The sequence below is a fragment of the Onychostruthus taczanowskii genome, unplaced genomic scaffold, assembly GCF_017590055.1.
Source record: "Onychostruthus taczanowskii isolate IOZ18803 unplaced genomic scaffold, ASM1759005v1 scaffold20, whole genome shotgun sequence".
NCBI classification, from domain to species: Eukaryota; Metazoa; Chordata; class Aves; order Passeriformes; family Passeridae; genus Onychostruthus; species Onychostruthus taczanowskii.
This window is the reverse complement of record NW_024499240.1, coordinates 14944890-14963501: the sequence shown is the minus strand read 5'-3', so window position 1 is coordinate 14963501 and position 18612 is coordinate 14944890. Positions and strand designations below refer to the sequence as shown.

General features: G+C 41.3%; 1 protein-coding gene across 1 annotated transcript; it reads left to right on the top strand.

The window, feature by feature from the left end:
- The first annotated feature begins 671 nt into the window (after positions 1 to 671).
- WDR75 (WD repeat domain 75) lies at positions 672 to 17409 on the top strand. Its single transcript, XM_041403318.1, has 21 exons — positions 672 to 777; positions 927 to 1056; positions 1778 to 1843; positions 2393 to 2486; positions 3088 to 3212; positions 3548 to 3618; positions 4151 to 4264; positions 4801 to 4889; positions 5712 to 5870; positions 6178 to 6237; positions 6327 to 6442; positions 6898 to 7070; positions 7793 to 7956; positions 10222 to 10405; positions 11843 to 11937; positions 12319 to 12414; positions 12968 to 13137; positions 13718 to 13777; positions 14847 to 14990; positions 15071 to 15162; positions 17052 to 17409. The coding sequence occupies exons 1-21, from the start codon at positions 692 to 694 to the stop codon at positions 17254 to 17256; spliced, it is 2493 nt and encodes an 830-aa protein (XP_041259252.1). The 5' UTR covers positions 672 to 691; the 3' UTR covers positions 17257 to 17409.
- Positions 17410 to 18612: the final 1203 nt, after the last annotated feature.

Genomic DNA, 18612 nt, shown 5'->3' with positions numbered 1-18612 from the left:
TTTCCTCTGTTCAGCCTTTCTGCCCACTTAAACAAGGGAGTTTACGCATTTTTCTCCTCAGACGGGCTCAATTCCAGACCCCAGGCAGAGGACTTGCCTTTGCAGGGCCCTGCCAGCCCGTCCCACACGCGGAGTGCCGGCGGGGGCGACAGCGGCACAGCCCCTCAGGGGCCAGCGCAGCCCTGGCCAGCGCTCCTGCCGCCTTTCATCCTGGGAATGGCTGCAGAGAGCAGCCGGGAGAGGTTTCGGACGAAAACCCTGGTAGTGAGCACGGGCAACATGCCCACAAGCTCCACAACTCCCCACACTCACAGGCGCTCCGAGAGGCGCTAGGCAGGGGCACTAATGAAGGGCGGAGCGCCCGTACAAACCACCTGTGGCCAGGTGAGGGGCGGGCTCTGCTCCCAGGAAACCGGCGGGAGGACAGCGGAGGTTCAGGTCGAACATTAAGAATTTCTTCAGAGAAGGTGGTTGTCAGGAGCTGCCCAGGGAGGCGGCAGCTCCCGGAGGTGCTTAGGGACAGTCTGGATGCGGGAGGTGGACGAGGCGGCTTCGGGGCCGCTCCCCTCCTGCGCCGCTCCAGTGTCTCCGTGAGGGGGCGCGCGTGCAGCCCGCCCGCAGCACGCGGCGGCGGCGGGGCCAATCAGCGCGGGGCGGGGCGGGGCCGGCGCGCGGGTGGCGGCGGGACAAGATGGTGTCGCCGGGCGCTCTCCGCGTGGTGCGATGCGGCGGCGGCGGCCAGCGCGGCGCCAGGGCCGTGTTCTCCGCCGACTCCAAGCAAGTGGGCCGGGGGACCGGGGCTGCCGCGCTCGGGGGAGGCTCCTGAGCCCCGAGCCGGGCTCTGCCCGCCGGTGTCCCCGCGGCCTGCGGCTGCCGCGGGGCGCCCGGGCCCCTTGGGCCGGGGTAACAGCGTTTCCCCCCTGCAGGTACCTGCTGTACGCCTCGGGGGACTTCGTGAAGGTGCACAGCGTGAACACCGAGGAGACCCTGGGGCTCCTGTGCGGCCACGCCGACCTGGTGACCGGCATCCAGCTCAACCCGCACAACCACATGCAGGTTTGCCGGGGCAGGGCCGGCTGGGGTGGCCGGGCTGTGTCACCCTATGTGCCGCCGCGGGGGCTGTCCCGGGCTGGCTGCAGGTTGGGAAGGGGCTGCGGGTGCTAAGGGCATCGTCGAGATGGTGTTTGGCTGAAATCTGGCAAGAAGGGTAGAGCTATGTCGGTTTCCTACAAACACGAACGTGAAATGTCACGTGGATTACGCTCTATGAATGGAATGACAACAAAAGGGAAATACAACAAAATTTCCCGTTGAAAATTGATTGAAAGAGTAAAAGAAGCGTGTGAGATCAGAAATACTGTGCTTGGTGTTCGCCCTTCTGTATCTGCTGGTAGTGGTGCAGATGTGACTAAATCCCTGTAACTTGCCCAGTGGCTCCCTCTGCCCCCAGCCTGCCTTCCCTGCTCCTAGTTTGTTTGGGTTTTTTTGGTGTCTGGATAGAAACAAGAGTTATTTTCCAAGAGGGACTGATCTGCATATTAGCTGTGCAAAACTAGATTTTCACATGGTGGGTATCTGTGCATTCACTCTTTGTGACAATGTACATTTCAAACTACAGTAATAGTGTTGTGTTTGCACTTTATTTGAAGGCATCACAGAGATGTCTCTGTATTTTTTATTATTCAGTTACCTGGAATTATGGCTGTGATTTTATGTAGAATCTGGCTTTGATATATTGCTATTACTTATATAGTTGTTTGTGGTTTTTTATCTTCAGCTCTATTCTTCCTCTCTTGATGGCACCATTAAGCTGTGGGACTTCATGGATGGCATTCCCATTAAAGTATGTAGAGTTATTCCTGTTAAGAGCATGTGAAAAATGGGCACAAATCAGTCTGAGATGGGTTGTTCTACTATGAACACAACCTAAAACCCATCTAATTATGGCAGTAAGAGAATGTGTGGTGATGATAATGATGCAGATCCTTTTGGGGAAGAAGGTGGGAGATGTACTGATGTACTGACTTTGCTACCTGCTGCAGTTTTGAGTCCAGGGTGGCAGTTTGGGATACACCAATAGGAATTGATCCAATGGCTTGATAATGTGGGCTGCTTACTCTTGCTCACATTTTCTGATAAATACACACCTCTGAGTGTGCCTTCTGCTTTGTATTAGGGATAACGTATCCTGAGGCTTTTCAGTAAATCTGATGTCTCATACTTTATTAGTACTGTTTTAACATTTGTGTCTGTTTATGATAAAGATGTATTTGCCTTAGAACTGAGAATTTTAATTAATACATGAACTTTTCTTTAAGACATGATTTCCTTATTTTAAAGATGTACACACAAATGTAGTAACTGTTGATTTCCTTCTCTTTTTTTTCTTCAGACTTTCACCGTAGGATCCAAACTTCTGGCACTGTACACGCTTGCTAGTGCTGAGGACTCAGTGTTTGTTGTCATTCCAAAGGAGGGTGAACGAGGTACAGTACAGGCAGCATCATCCATGTCATCTCAGTCATTCTGTGTCTGTGCTGCTGTTCCAGTGGTGTGCTGCAAGAATGGGCTTTAATATGCTAATTGTGAAATATTTTTTAAATCCTGTTGCAGATGGGTATAGTCCTGCATTTTGCACCTCCTTTATTCTCGTTCTGCTCCATCTATCATTCCAATATTTGTCTAGAAGAGTGCTTGTCTTTGCTTTTGAAGCATATACTGCATAGATGTGGTCTCATAGATGCAGTTCACCTTTGATCAGTGCTCACCAGGGTACAGGTTGTACTACTGAAGTTGGGTACGAGTGCTGGGGATTATTCTCCCACCTTAGGCAGTAACCTTAGGCATTTATTACCATAAACAGACTCCTATTCACAGCATGCCTAGGTGTTTTTTAATGGGATTTTGTCTGCAATAAATACATCTTGGCCTTACTGTGTACTATAATATATTGCTACTTCAGAGCAAGAGGAAATGCTATGCAGCTTCCCTTGGATTCTTCAGCTTACACTTGCAGTGATACCCACTGTCTGGTCCTCGTTCTTCAGTACTACTGTTGGTTTCAGACAGATTTTTTCCTTTGGTCAGATACATTCCAGCTGGTCTCAGTTAAGCTGGCAAAAGGAGCAGGCCAAGATCTGGAAGGCAAGGAGCTCTCAGTGGTTCTGGATGGTGTGGATGCATCAACGAAGCAAATTGCTTTTGGAAGAGAAGTATGTTTGCCTCTGGGTTTTTTTCTTCTCTGGGTCTTGGTTGGTTGGGCTTTTTTTTTTTTTTTTTCTCTTAAATGAACTCTGTGCTGTTTATGCCTTTATACAAAGCACAGCAGTACTGAAACAAAACTGGAAGTAAATGAATCAGTGTAAGGACTATAATACTTTTTTTATTATTACAAAAGCGAAACTTTGATACTTATAATGGGAAAGTATTTACTCAACATCAACGTATATGTTGTCTCCAGAGTAAAGTATTTTGTAGTGAAATGTCCTTTATTTTTTTCTTGTGTGAAAATATAATTTGTATGTCATAAATGGCTTTACTTTAACAGGATTCATATGTGGTATCAGTGAAGGATCTGAATCTCCAAGTTTATTTTTTTAAACGGAAATTGTTGAACAGGTAAGAATAAGAATGAAAATGTCAGGTGCTCATCCAGTCTGATATATCTTAAATGGTCTTTAACTCGTGATGTGTGCACACATGGTCTCATACTTTGTTTTCTGCTGGAGGGGATGTAGTCACTATATGAGAAGCTTCCTGTAGAAGTGAACAGATCAGTGGCAGTGGTACCTTACCTTTGCAGCTCAGGAATGTATTTTTTTCAGTTAAATACTTGGGTTGATGCTGACCTGAAACAAGTGACATAGTTTGGGCAGCACCCAGGCTGGGAGGGAAGCAGAGAAAAGGAGAGGGAGAGAAAGACAAAAGCAACAACTCTTTCACCTTGATTGAAGGTGAAGAATTAAGGAAATCAAGAGGAAAATAAGTCTGTCACTGTTTTTGAGAGTGCATATAACCATAACAACTTGAAAATACTTAATTTTTCTAATCAGAATTATTTTTGATGTGCACTAGCTGATCCTTTTGAAGATTTGTTGTAGAAAAACCAACCTAACTCTTACAATTAAAGTTCCTTTTTTCACTTTTGCAGGTTTTCTTTAAATACAGCGAAGACAAAAGGAGACAATCGCTTCAGTTGTGTTGTGTGCCATCCTACGGAGGATTGCATTGCAACTGGCCATGCTGATGGAAAGATTCGCCTCTGGTATGTGCAGTGTGGTTAACTCTGTATCCCATTAACTCCTCTGACTGTAGGAATTAAGTCAAATCTGAGCAAAGCAGTCTAATTTGTCCCTGGCATTGCCATTTTCGGAAGTCAGAATGAGCAGTGAACCTGCAATGCTGACAGTGTACATGTCAATTGGAAAAAATGCCTATGTTAAGTTATGCTGCATTAAATCTAAACTTGGGTGCAAAAGGTAATGTAAGAACAGCTGAAATAACTCTTTATGGGCAAGTAGAGTCCTAAAGAGAGCACATCAGTGGAATACATGATTAAAAGCATTACATGGTTAAGTTGCTTCCAGGGCTGAGTGCCTTGGTATATCTAAGATGTGAGGTGTGGACCAGGTGGCTTCTGAAAACCTGTAGTGTGGTTCCTTCCCTCCTCCTTGAGCATAGGATAAACTAGTTTAGAAGTTAGAGGACAGGATGATATATTGGATTCAATTCAGTATTTCCTTTGGTTTACTCTGTTGTTGATGTTGTGAATAAAGAATCGTTTTGTTCCTCTCCACACAGGAGGAATTTCCACGACAGGAAAGCATACACATATTCCGCACTGCACTGGCATCATGATATTGTCATGGATCTGGCTTATTCTCTGGAGGGTGAGTAAAAGAAAAATAAAAAACAAAACAAAGCAATAAAAAACAACCTACCAAAAAATCCCCAAATCTCCATCAAACAAACAAAACCTTCTCAAATTTGAAGTGTTGCAGCAGACAAAGAAGAATCTATAGAAGCTCCAAGTTTGTCTGCTTACTAACAAGTTAGTTTCTAGAATTTTAACTCTATCCAGGAAGGATCTGAAATAAAAACTAAAGGAGGTTTTTATATGCATTTTGATTGGCATTTGTCATGTCAAATATCTGCCTCTTGTTGTAGAAGGAAAAATCTAACCCCTTCTCTCACCTCTTCTCCCTCACCTCTGCTCTTCCTCCTCTTCCGTTTCATTAATGTTACTGATGAGTTCTTGCCAGTCTTACTTGCATCCAAATAAAACAAGTCAGTCTTGTTGTCTGAGCTCAAACCTGCTGTCAGAAATACTACACTTCTATCTGAATTGTGTGATCTGAACTATTCCTAAGGTATTTCTTACTGCAAAGTACTTTTCACAGGAGAAAAATTCAGCCATATCCCAACACAAATAACCAGCTGATTCAGAAAGTGATGGGATCTACTATTCCCAAAGCATTGCTTAAATTTCACTGTAGACACAAGTTCCTGTTACTTAATCCAAGTTTCTCTAGCAATTTAACAGGAGATAAAGAGAAGCATGTCTATCTGTATTGGCTTGGTATTATTGTTTACTTGTGAAAGTTTAAAAAGTTTTGAGAAACTCATGTCTGTCTGTCATTGTAAAGACACAGGCTGCTGATTTTATTTCTTTTTAAGCAAAACCTTTTAACTGTATTTTGTTGCTGGAAAAGGAACCAGGTTGCTGAGTGGTGGAGTTGAATCTGTTCTAGTCCAGTGGCACAATGAGTCTTCATGCCAGAAGGATTTCCTGCCTCGGTTGGGGTCTCCTATCGAGTCCATCTCCATGTCCTCTGATGGTGTTCTCTGCTGCACCCTGCACACAGACAACAGTAAGCCAAAACACATCCGAGTATCACTTCAATGAAAATGCAAATCTGTATGAGCTTTATTTTGTTGATTCTGGATGAATTAACTAAGAACAGCATAAAATTTCATTAGTGCTCTGAAAAAAACAGATTCTTGTTCTTTTGCTCTTTGATCAGTTCTGTGAATTTGCTTGGTGACTGCTGTAACTTGGCTTTCCACCTTGGTGTCATAAACTGGGAAAAGATACATTTACAGTACAGATGGTTACAGTTCTTTCCCACCAAGAGTTGTGTGCCTTTTGCAAGACTTGGTCTTTGCTTTCTCTTTCAGGAATTACAATAATCAACAGCAACCTAAGGTTTTCCAGAAGTATTCAAGGGCTAATCAAAAGTAAGTGCAGTAAAATTTGTCTTCCACTTAGAGGATGGAATGTGTCACTTGACAGCTTTGGTCATTTGTCATCTGAATTTTGTTTCCAGGTAGGGATATCAAGACTGGCCTAGTGGTTGATCCTAGAACCAAAGCTTTGGTCCTGAATGGAGAGCCAGGCCACTTGCAGTTCTATTCCCTCCAGAGTGACCAGCAGTTGTTCAGTGTAAGTTGGATTGACTTATACCAAAACTTTAACTTACTCTCAAGTAACTCGTGCATCAGGATTTGAAGACTTAATATGGCAAAAGGGAAAAAAACCTTGCTGGTATTCCCACAAGGCTGGATTCCAGGCTGACATGTTCTTTATTTATCTCTGACTTCACGTGCTAAGCAAATCTAAATATTGATACTGAAAAAAGTACTTTAAAACAGTGTGCTGTCTTCTTAAATGTCAAAAATTTGTAGGTAAAACACCTTCAAATTATTTTGCATTCTTTCCTACACTTTGCGTCACTGTGGAATGCACATGCTCTAATTGTGCTTTCCCCTCACTTCTTCATGCCACAGCCCAGTCAGGTCTAACTGGAGCCCTCAGAACACCCTTCCTCTGTGGTTTCATCAGTGGTATCTCTTCCAGCTCTGTCTGAATTTGAAATCCACTGTGGCCTTGCTTTGCAGCTGGACATTGTGCAGCGGCAGTACATCCACCAGGAGGGCCTGAAGCAGTCGGACCTGGTGAAGGTCGCGTTCAGCGCTTGGGGCACCTGGCTGGCCACGGTGGAGGAGAGTGAAGAAGTGACTGACCCCGAGCTACAGCTGAAGCTGTGGTTCTACAGTGAAGAAACACAAAGGTAATGGTAACAGCTGGCCTTCCAGCTGTCAGTCACACAAATCCCTGCACAGACATTGTCTTGCAAAAGCAGGGTTTTTCCAGATCTGGGAAGTTACCATGCACACTGCAGCATCTGCAGCAGAGCAGAGTTGCACTGGATACACACAGGAAATAATTGCTCTGGATCTATTTTACATACAGTAATCAGAGAGTTGTAACCATGGGACTTAAATTCACCTGACAGAATGGGTCATACAGTTTGCCCTCCTCTGTGTAATCCATCATTAATTGATTAGTTCTTCGCCAGAAGGTTCAGAAGATTGTAATTTTATTGTTGGTCTTTGTCTTTAGCTAACATATGCATCTGGTTAATAGTCTTTCCCTAATTTTCCTATTTTAAAAAATTACATTTTGACTACAAATTATTTTCTTAAAGCAGCAAGGGAAAAGAAGGCTACTACACAGATGAACCACATGACTGATTTCTTTTAAGTACTGGAAAGACTGCCCAGGGTTCAGGCTGAGTATTTGAGAGATGCTTGCCTACTGATAATTTTTGGTGCTGGGCTACTGTATGGAAGCCATTAGGGAAACCTGATCTTTTAATGCATTTAGCTGTCTTATTTAGAAATTTCTTTTGACTGCTCTTCTCCCTGCCCATTCCAGAATCACCCTGAACTCAAGACTTCCCCAGGTTCCAAATTAAATAGAATGGCAAGCTTCTGTTTTCTTTTCCTCTAGCTTTGCACTGAACACCAGAGTAAACACACCCCATGACAACCACATCACAGACATGTGCTTTCGTGACATGGATGAACTGGGAGATGACTCTCTCATACTGGTAACAACTGGCAGAGACTGTGTGTTTAAAGTCTGGGTGATGGTGGAAGACTCTGATCCAGAAGGTAAGCACGGCCAGAATATAACTTACTTTTACTTGCACCTTGTAACCTAGAACCATAAGAATAACCTGAGTTGAAAAGGACCTACAATGACATTTGAAGTCATGCAGTAGGAATTAAGACCCTACTTTCATTTGCTTAGTTCCCTGCATTGATCTGCTTCTGCTGCTGCATGAAGTACTGTGTTCTCCTGAGCATCCTGTGATGGAGTTCTGCCATAATTCCGCAGTATTAGTTTGGTATGCAGCTTCCTGATATAGCCAAAAACCTTGGCAAGCTGCTGCACAAGGGAGTGGCAGCCTGTGTTCATCGGTTAAAGAACTGTTTGTGGGAACGATTTTTCCATGCTAAGAAAATGCATTTTTGTCAGTCCTCTGGGTCGGCTTTTCATTTGAGACTCCTGCTCAAAGGAACAGGATACAGAAATGTGTTACTCTGTTTCAGCTTAGTGTAAAATAATAGCATTTCTGCAATTCAACATATCCACCACTTCGGAGTTCACTTTTTGAACATCCTTCCTTTCCCTTAGGTACTTGAACATCATAGAATGGGTATTTAGGTATTTCTAAGATACTTTTAATAACCAAGTTTAACCTCTTGAGAGACATGCTGATGTTCACCTCTTTCAAACAGACCATCTGTGTATGTTTATTGATTGCTCTGTATGCCTTTGGACATGAAATACAAAAGATTTCCAACACATTAATGTCCTTTTACTTCAGTGTTTTTACAGTGGTAATAACACGCTTATGGCACACTTAAGTGAAGTGACACTTCCTGCCACTTGGCTGTCTTGTCATTTCATGTTCCTAAGTAGCTGTGATAGTGGTCTTGCTGAACTGCTTGCAGTTTAGTAATCAAACTGTTAGTCTTTTCATGGGCAGGTGAGAACATGTTCAGAAGTACTTTGGAGCTACTAGGGTTTCTATTTGGCAGACTTTGCCAGACTTTCTCTTTCCAAGCTCTTTGTCCCTCATCTGTGGCTGCTGATGAGAAGAAAGACAAAACCTTGTGTCATTTACTGTATCAGTAGTAATCTTCCCTGTGGTATCTGAAAAAGTGTTTGGTTTTGCTTTTTTTCATAAATTATTCTGAGACTAAATTATACCTTAACTTAATGAGCAGCTACTTTGATCTTGAGTGTAGTGTCAGTTGGGGATGAAACTTAATGGAACTTAATTTTTTTTTTCTCCTTCCACAAAATAGTTTTGTATCTGCTGACTGGCCTCATCAGGGTGTTTGTATTTTAAGTGACTGCAGGGTTCTGTTTCATGGCATATGTGAAAGTACCAATTAGTGGTGACTGCTGTGGTGTATTTGCCCAGTGGGGCAGAGTAGGAATGCTCAGGTACAAAGGCTTGACATGCTGCAGCTTCTCTGCAGCAAATACTACTTTAGCAAAGAGCTCCTCAGTTGAGTTAACTGTTATGTGTTAATTGCAGCAGGTCTCTTGCTGGGCCCCTAGATGGTGCCATGCAGTTGGAAGTATTCAAATGCTTCTGGCTTCCTTTTTTTATCTTTTCTTTTCTCTCTTTTTTGTTTTGTTTTGTTTTGGTTTTTTTTAATCATCAAGCCTTTTAATCATCAACTTGTAGCCATTATATAAAGGGTAACTTAGTGTAGAGTGATTTTCCCTTTTTTTCCTCATCCTACTCAAATGTTGCAAAAGCATGCTGTAGGAATTATTTTATACTGGGAAATGTATGTTAATGTGGTAAGTACATCACTTCTCTCCAGTTTATTTTCTGGTAACTGTTCGCAGTGGGAAAGGTGTCCAAACAGAATGCAGTGGCAGGTGAGCCAACAGAAGGAAGCATGCTGGTGGGTCACTTGGTGATGCTCAAATCCTCTGTAAATGAACCATGGGCTATGCTGGACTCAAATGCAAGCTGTGTTCAGATTTTGAGCAATGCTCCTGTGTTCTTGCTAGAGTTATGACAGAACAATTTTTCCAGAACAATAAGTGTTGGATCTACTCGAGAATCATTTTACCTGACCTCTGCCTCTGTGAGAGCACAGTTAATGGAGCTGGCAGCTAAGTATGAATATTGTACCATGTCAGTCTCAAGGTTCACTGTTCAGATGCAAAACTGAGGACAAATGAAAACCCTGCCAGCTGTTTCTCATATTAGAACTGGGCAGATTCTCTGTACTCTTCAAAAACTGTGAAAGAAAACTGCCTTGCCTTGAGCCTATTTTGCAGTAATAATTGAATTCTTCTTTCTTCGTGTGTGGACTTGAATTAACTGGCTTGTTCATTCAATGCAGCACACCAGAGTGTGAGCTGGAGCTGTGACTTCGTAGGCAGCTACCACAACTACCAAGCTACGAACTGCTGCTTCTCAGAAGATGGCTCTCTGCTTGCTGTTAGCTTTGAAGAAACTGTCACTCTATGGGATTCACTTACTTGGGATCTTAAGTGTACGTTTTGCCATCCACCTGGAAATATAAGGTACATTTTTCATCTGCTCTTTCATGTCTCATTTGAACTCTCAGAAAAGAAGGAATCAATTCATAGCAGTCCAAGACCTTGTAGATGTTCATAAACATATACACATAAACATTGAATTTATCAGTCTTAAATTCACATATAGAAAAGACTAAAATGGCTTTAAGGTGTTGGTTAAAAATAAGATTGAGCATGCAGTTCCTTCTTACTTGCTTATGTCTCTTGTACCTCCCATCCTTAAATCTGTATCATGGAGCACACAAGTAGTGTGTTGATAGCACTTCTCTTTTTCCCCATTAATCCAGGGGTGGGTGAATCAAAGTCCTGGAAAATGCAAACAGTTGATTCTTTATTTGTGTATGCATGCATGCAAATGGAAATGATATCAATAAACCATAAAGGCATGACGACCTTACCTGTACTACGAAATACACATCTTGATCCTCTGTAACCTCTGTCCAAAAATCCATGTTTTCCTGGCATACTATCCCAGCAATGCTCCATTATATGCTGTCATGATAAAAGACATCAACATTGTGTGGTCACAATATTTTAAAGACTCTTGACACAAAGAATCATAGCAGCATACAGAAGTTTCTCCCTTCCATGTGTTCTGTGTATGTTTGTAAGCGGTTTTTTTGGGTTTTTTTTTTTCTGTGATGAAATCTGTTTTATGTTGGTCCTCTAAGATTAGAAATTGAGAAATGTTATTCTGAAACTGGTGTGGAGGAAAATTGTGGGAGGCACGTGAGCCCAGCTTGGCCACCAGCTTGGTGCAGTGGCAAGCTTTTCCCAGGCCAGCTGCTTCCTCTTATAACCTTTACTGTTTGTTATATTAAAAGGAAATAAATTCCTCTAGGAATAGAATGAATTACTGTATTACTTGCATAATTTCAAAGGGCTATGCTTTAATTTACAAATTCTGTCCTTTATTAGGTTTTTTGAAAATCTTTTATCATTAGAAGTCCCAAGGCTGTTCTGTTATTCTCAAACAAGAGACTGAGAAATTAAATCACATGCTTTCTTCAACTGGGGTAGCTTATAATTACCCTTATTTAACAGCTTCTCTTGTTCTAGTTCCTAAACAATAATAGAACTTCTTTAATTATTAAATTATTTTCCAATCCCAGTGTGAATACTTACAGTTATGTGTGGGTTTATAATTTATTTTAGAGTTTTAAATCCCTCCTTTATATAGGAATGCTATAGAAACGTGTAATCCTTACACATTTACGCACACTTTAAATTATCAGACTTATCTGAGAGTTGTATGTGGAGTTTCATGCCACTAGAGGTGAATGTGAAAAGCAAACTTTGGATTTAGATACCAAAACTAAATCATAACTAAATGTTTTTTGTGACTTGTGAGTAATTGCTACATAGAAAAACAAAGATGAACTCTGAAGGTGACTAATTTGTTTTGACTTTTTACTTCTGTAGGAACATCTGCTTTGGGAGACTAACATGTTCCAAGTACCTTATTGGTGCCACTGATTATGGCTTTCTGTGTTGCTGGAACCTGCTCACTTGTGCATGTAAGATCAGCTTGAATGTGTGCTAGAGCAATTTATTACTTGAAATTACTGTTAAACCTTGAAATAATTCTAGTTCAATTCCAGATTTAACACACTACAAAATGCCCTGTGGAAATGGGGTTATTTTCATGCTTAGGATAATATCCTGTCCATGTGCATGTGCTTTGTGTGTGCAGAATAAATCTTGGGTTAGGTGAATGATTACCCACTAATAGGTAGTATTTCTTACACTTGTGTAGGAGTTGGTAGCATTTGTGTGTTTTTATTCACCAGGGAATCAGTGGAGCTGCCTCTTCCAGCAGCTAAGGCCCTGTGTGGTGTTTGTTTGACCTTTTGTTTGGCTCCTTTTCACCTCTGGCTCTTGCTGTGCTTGCTTTTCAGTGGAGTGGAGTGCCCACCTCAATGTCGTAGTTCTGCAGGCTGATCCCCTTTCTGAACATATTGCTGCAGTCTCATGGCTCTCCAAAGAGTCCAGCTGTAAGTACAAAGCCTTCTTTCACAAGTCATAATCAGCAGAATTTAAAACTGGGGAAGCACAATTTCTAGAAAAGGTTTGCTTAGAATTCAGACCATGAAAGCTGGAGAGAGACTTCAGTGTGTGCTTGCACCTGTGGAAACTGAGCCATATCTTACAGCAGCATTCAAACAAAGTGTGTTACCTTTTCTTCCAGCAGGTAGTTTCAGGTACAGGATATATCTCAGGATTAACCACACTTTCTGGGTGAGGGTCTCAAACGTTCTTGACCCTCTCTTGTAAATGCAGAACCGTGCAGCTACATTTTAGAGCTCTGACATTAAATTAAGATAACTCTTCCTACAGAAATGTTAATTTTCAAGTGTGTTCTCTGGACTGGAGTAGTGTGAAAGGTCCCTTCTATTATTGAGTAAAGTTATCCAGTTATAGTCCTGTGAACTGGTGCTTGGAGGCAATCCTGTCCAGCCTTCCTGGCTGTGATACACAGGGCTTTGACAGCTGGCCAGGAGCATAAGAATTTCCTGATTTAAAAAGAAGATATTTTTGGTTTTGCAGTGTTTGTGTTTAAACCAAGTGAGCCACGGCCAATCTACATCCAGAGAAATCTTTGTCAAGAAAAGATCCTGCTTGCTGCCTTTGTTCCAAGAGATGAACCTGAAATGATAACCTCAGAGAAATACCTTTGGCTAAGACAATCCCAACTATTTTTTCTTACAGATACACAAGTAAGGAATAGTAATTCATTGGTGGTTCATGGGGAAAAACTGTTTTCTTTAAAATGGATTGATAGGAATTCAGAGTTCTGCTTATGAGCATAGGAGTTCCTTTTTTGATTTTACATAGTTGTAAACTGTGCTTTGTTGAAACTGCCAAAACAGCCTAAGATCAAAATTATTTACTGGTTTTCTGCTATTCTTGTGAATAGTTTTATGCTGCTTCATTGAGACAAGGCACTAGATAACATGGGAACATTGGCTATGCTGTTTAACTTAAACAAGTATCTAGAAGCTGTATGGATTACTGCTGATTATTCAAATGTTCCATGTGATATTCAGTTTCCCTGCAATTTCTGGATGGGGGGTGTGGGGGTTTTTTGTTTGTTTTCCCAAAAAGTCTATAGAACCTCTAGGTCCATCCTTTCTTCTCTTCAATTTCTTTACAAAATAAAAGAGGAAGAGGTGGTTTTGCCTCTTCCACTTGACTGATAAAACTTTTGGGCCAGTTGGAAGCTTCTGTAGGCAAGCTGTGGAAACATAGAAAGCAGTTTCACATATGATAACTGTGCTACACCCTTCTGTATTTTAGGAGCTAATGACACTTAGCACAAAGTCACTGGAAGAAAGGCTCACACCATCAAGCAAACAGGTATCTCTCATAGAAGTTCTGACTGAGATGGGCAGGGCAGTTCAAAATTCTGATGGTTATTTTGTCATACTGAAATTCCCTTTTGTCATGAAAATGCTCACCAGATCTTACCTGGAGTCACAGGCACTTAGCTGAAGGGATAGTAATCTTGATTTGCTTATTTTTTGACAAGAAGTGCTGTTTGTAACTTATTTTTTTTAAGTATCAGTGAGCTGCTCTCCATTTCCCCTGGGGGGAAAAAACCTAATACTTTTCTAAAAGATTCAGCTTTCACAAATTAAGCAAAATGTTTGAGTAAGCTCTTTCCTTATGTTGGTTTCTGTAACGCTTGGAACCTTGAGTGTGGTCTGAACTGTGCTTTCTAATGGAGATGAGCAGTTGTCAGTCACTTGTGACTTACCTGTGAGAAGTAGTTCCAGCATTCCAATATGTATTTCTGTGGACTGGTAGTCTGGGAAATTGGATTTTTTTTTTTTTAATTCATTTTGAAAAAGTTAAAATTGTAGCAGCAGCATTTGATTATTTGCTTGGTTAGATAACTTAGATCAAAGTAGAAGTTAGTATCTTTCCAATACAAAATGCTGTGGGACTATGGGCATGAGCAATCCATTTCTTTGGAGAGTGGGGAAATAATTTGGTGTTCAGATTAATGTATATTGATGCAGGACAATGCCAAAAGTCAAGGTGCTATGTTTTGCTTCCCATTACATAATTGAATCTCTCTGCAGATGATGCTGGAGATAAATGATCTTCTGGTTGTGTAGAATCAGAAAAACCCATCCTTTGGTTTTCTGGCACATGCACCACCTTCCGTGCTTGGAAGTTAATAGGTAGATCAGCAAACTAAAATGTAGTGTTCCTGGGGCCAGATTCTGGAGAGTTTTGTAACTGTCTGTGCAGGATTCTCTTCAGACACCTGACAGAGACTGAGTACGAAGAACCACATAGCTCAGTTGAGTTACATTTGAGTGTAGCCTTTTCTCAGTTGGGTTTCTTCTGAATTTTGGTAACTTAAAAGGAGATGGAACTTAGATTTGTGACACTAAAATTGTACTTACATTTTTTCAAGCTGGCAGTAGAAGAAAGTCTTCCTGTGACACCATTTAGTGTGCTGCTGGGAAAGCACAGACGTCAGCAAGCACAGGAGGATATAGACCTTGGAAAACCAGTTGTTCATACCAAGCAGGAGCAAGCTTCACCTGCTGTCAAAGAGGTAGGGGTAATTACAGTAAATGTACAAGCAAAATCACAACAAACAAAGCCCTTCATAAAGCTTCTGTTTTATCTTTGCAGCTTTTGCACACTCCAGCACACGTTTTGCCATCTGCTTCCTTCCTCTGCACTATATTTATTAACTCATTGCTCATCTCCAAAGAGAACAAAAGGTAAGAAAAGTTCAAGGACTCTCCTTAGTTATCCAAGTTATTTTAAATTATGTACATCTTTGCTCAAAGTGTAAAAGCAGTTTTTTAACACTCTTAATCTATTCAGTAAGTTAGTAGATTACTTCATTGTGGTAATGGTCTGCTGTTTAGTGTATTGGCTCTTTTGTTGCTGTTATTTTTGCTGGGTTTTGCATAATGTACTCATACACAAAACAATTCATTTTACACTCAAATGTTCTCTATGAATTAAACCTTATTCCAGGAATTTAATGGCTTTTTAGTGCTACTTTTGGTTAAGTATTAGAATTTCAACTTTATTTGAAATTACTATGACTTGCTGCATAGCTTTTGGTTTCAGTTTCTAGATGCACCAGTAAATTAGGAGCTTGATCTTAGGAATTTGTTTAGAACTTTAGAATTAAGCTACAAAATACAAGTGTATACTGTAAGCACATCTAAGTTTGGCTTACAGTGCATTAATGCCAATTTAATAGAGTAGTTTGATGGGTACATAAAATTGTAGCTTTCTCCTTTGGGATCAAAGGAATGCAGGCACAGGGATTATGACAATGGTTTGCATTAGGATTAATATCTTGTCATTTACACTGAAGCCAGTTCAGTGAAAGCATTTTTGTGCCATCTATTCATTAAAGTGCTTCATTAAACTCTGCCAGGCCAGGATGAAAACCTGTCCTTGCAATCAGGTGTTGGTGTGGATTTGCCAGACAGACGAGCGGGTGGTTCACCAGGGCCAGAGCTCCTGCGTGTGCTCTGGCTGCTGCCACGTTGTGCTGGCCACTGCTGCAAGATCTCTGACTGCATGGCACAACAAAACATCCACAGACCAGTGGCAGAAGTCTAATACATGGGAACTTGCATCTAGTTTCAGTCCTGAAGAATGTGAGAGTTCAGTGACCTGCGTAAATATTTGCACTTGCAGAGCTTGTACTTTGGCAGTGGTGACTAGCGTGGCTGTGCATTTAAAGGCACATGTAATTGTCAGCATTGGGCCCTTGAAGATTGACCACAGTTTATCACTATATAGTGTATATATTTTACAGTGGATGTATTATTAACATTAAATGCTTCTATTTTCCTTGGCAACATGATACTACTGTGTGCTTCTCCATTTATATTTTGTGAGTAATGAATAGTTTATGTTAGAACAGATGATTTTTAGAAGACCAGTACTGTTTTGCCATGAGGTTCACTCCTAAGTTAGGAGTAAATATTAGGAATGTTAGGAGTGAAAGTTAGATCAGGAATATTTATACAACAGACACTTGAATTAATACTATTAATTAATGCATTTTAAATTGCAACAATTCCATATATTTCATTGGAGTTGTGCTTTCTACTTCGTTCTACTTTCTACAGGCTTAAAACTCTTGAACTCAGAAGGGAACAGCCACTTTAAACATCTCTCTATGTTTAGAGGGGAAAAAAAACAAACAACCAAAGAATTTTTTTCTTTCCTAGTAATGCTCTAGGTATTGCAGCAGTTTTTAAGACCAAGTGACCCTTTTCAGATTTGAAAGAGAAGAATGTCCTTCTTAAATACTGTCTCATCTAGCAGTATATCCAATGTTTCTGATCCTGTAGAACTGCAGTGTTGTAACATTTGTCATAATGCTGACCTGCCTGCTCTGCAGTTACCTACTATATTTCAAGGAAGAAAGCTATTTTAAGTTTACTTAGAGGAGAGCTATTTGAAAAATTGCTTGAAATTGAGATGGCAAGAGAAGTATAGTAGGTAGACTGAAAGGAAAAAGTAGACTGAAATGAAAAAAAAAATCTTGTTTGCTTAGTTGTTTGCATGATACTTCTCCCCATAGTACTGTAGTATGTGAGAGTACCTATTAATTGGGTTGTTTCCAACCATCTTCCAGTGCTGAAGAAGTTGCTGATGAAGTAGAAATGGAAAGTGAAAAAGCAGAGGATGATTCAGATGAGGAAGATGTCACAGCAATGGAACAAGAAGATACAAGCCACATGGAATTATTAGGAGAGATGACATGTAAACTGTCTAAATCCCAGGAAAAGGAGCTACGAAAAATAAGAAAAATGGACTACAGTTGGTTATCAGCCTTCTAAACAGACATCTTACTTTTTTTATACTGCAAGCTGAAGCTTTGTGGATTAAATACTCTTAAAAAAAATTTCAGGTCCTCTTGCCAAAAATTTTATCAGCTTCTCTTTCCACAGGAACGCAGAACTAGGGGGAGCGATTAAAGTTTCGAAAAGCTGTTTCTGCTCCTAGTTTATTACTGATTCTCCTGTGACCTTAGAAAATGCTTAACCTGGTTTGGGGGCTCCCCCGCCTTGCAAGTGTATTTAAAAGGCTAATAGCAAAACTGAGTTCATTATCTGGCTTGTGCTCAGTTAGCAAAGTGACAGCTCAGCTGCTGAAAATCTGGGTTACTGCTGCCAAAGCAGCAGCAGCAAATGCCTTCAGTTGGTGACAGAGCTTAGCTCAAGGTGTGGCAGGGGAAGTCAGGGTGGTTCTTGGTGCTGTACACAGGTAAGTAACAAGTCTCCTCCCCAGGAGTTCCTCTCCAGCTGTTGAGACAGATGAGAAGTGGTTTAGCATGCCTGGTTAGAGAATATGGATATTAATTTTTTGTGGAGGTCACAGAGTATGGAGATTCTCAGGTGGAGGATGCACAGTGTGTCAGAGCACTATGAAACCTTCCCAGATATCAAGACAATTGCATCCTGTAGGAGATGCATCAGTTTATGCAACAGCCAGTTTAACAGGCTTGTAATGCATCAGCTGCACTTCCTATGTGTCACTTAACTCTACACAGCAGAGTGTAGAATTGGTTTGAAGTGCTGAATTTGAAGGCCTAAGTGTGAATGCAATGTCTGTGGTGCTGCAGTGTGAAGGCAAGCACATGCAAATGGCACAGGTCACTAAAAGCTCAGAAGAAACAATATTTTGCTAAAACTATTCAGAGTAAAAATGATGGAACAAGAACAATCCAACATTCAGTGAAACCTGAGTTCTCCCTACTCTGCCTTTCCAACAAAGTGGAGGACCCTTTGCTTCCTCTCCTGTGTTAACACCAGATAGTAGGAGGCAGTTATTGGCAACACTTTTTAACTTTTTTGGGGGAAATTATACAACAACAGGGAAAATCTGTCACTTCTACCCATGTATAGAAATACTGAAATTCATCCTTAGGCATCAAGGAAAGCAGCTCAGAATCATTTTCCTAGCAGATTTCTCTCTCCCATTTTAAGATAAAGGCAGCGTTTGCTCTCTTGGTGTGCTGGCAGGTCCATCATCAGCTGCCACAGGGTTAAACAGGTCCAGGCTGCAGCCAGGGAGGAATGGATGTTGTAGCCACACCCAAAAATGTGGCACAACAGTGGCCTGCACATTTAAGGAATGAGGTACTTTGGATGTTGGGCCTGCCATGGTGATGCTGTGGGGGGAGTCTTAAACCC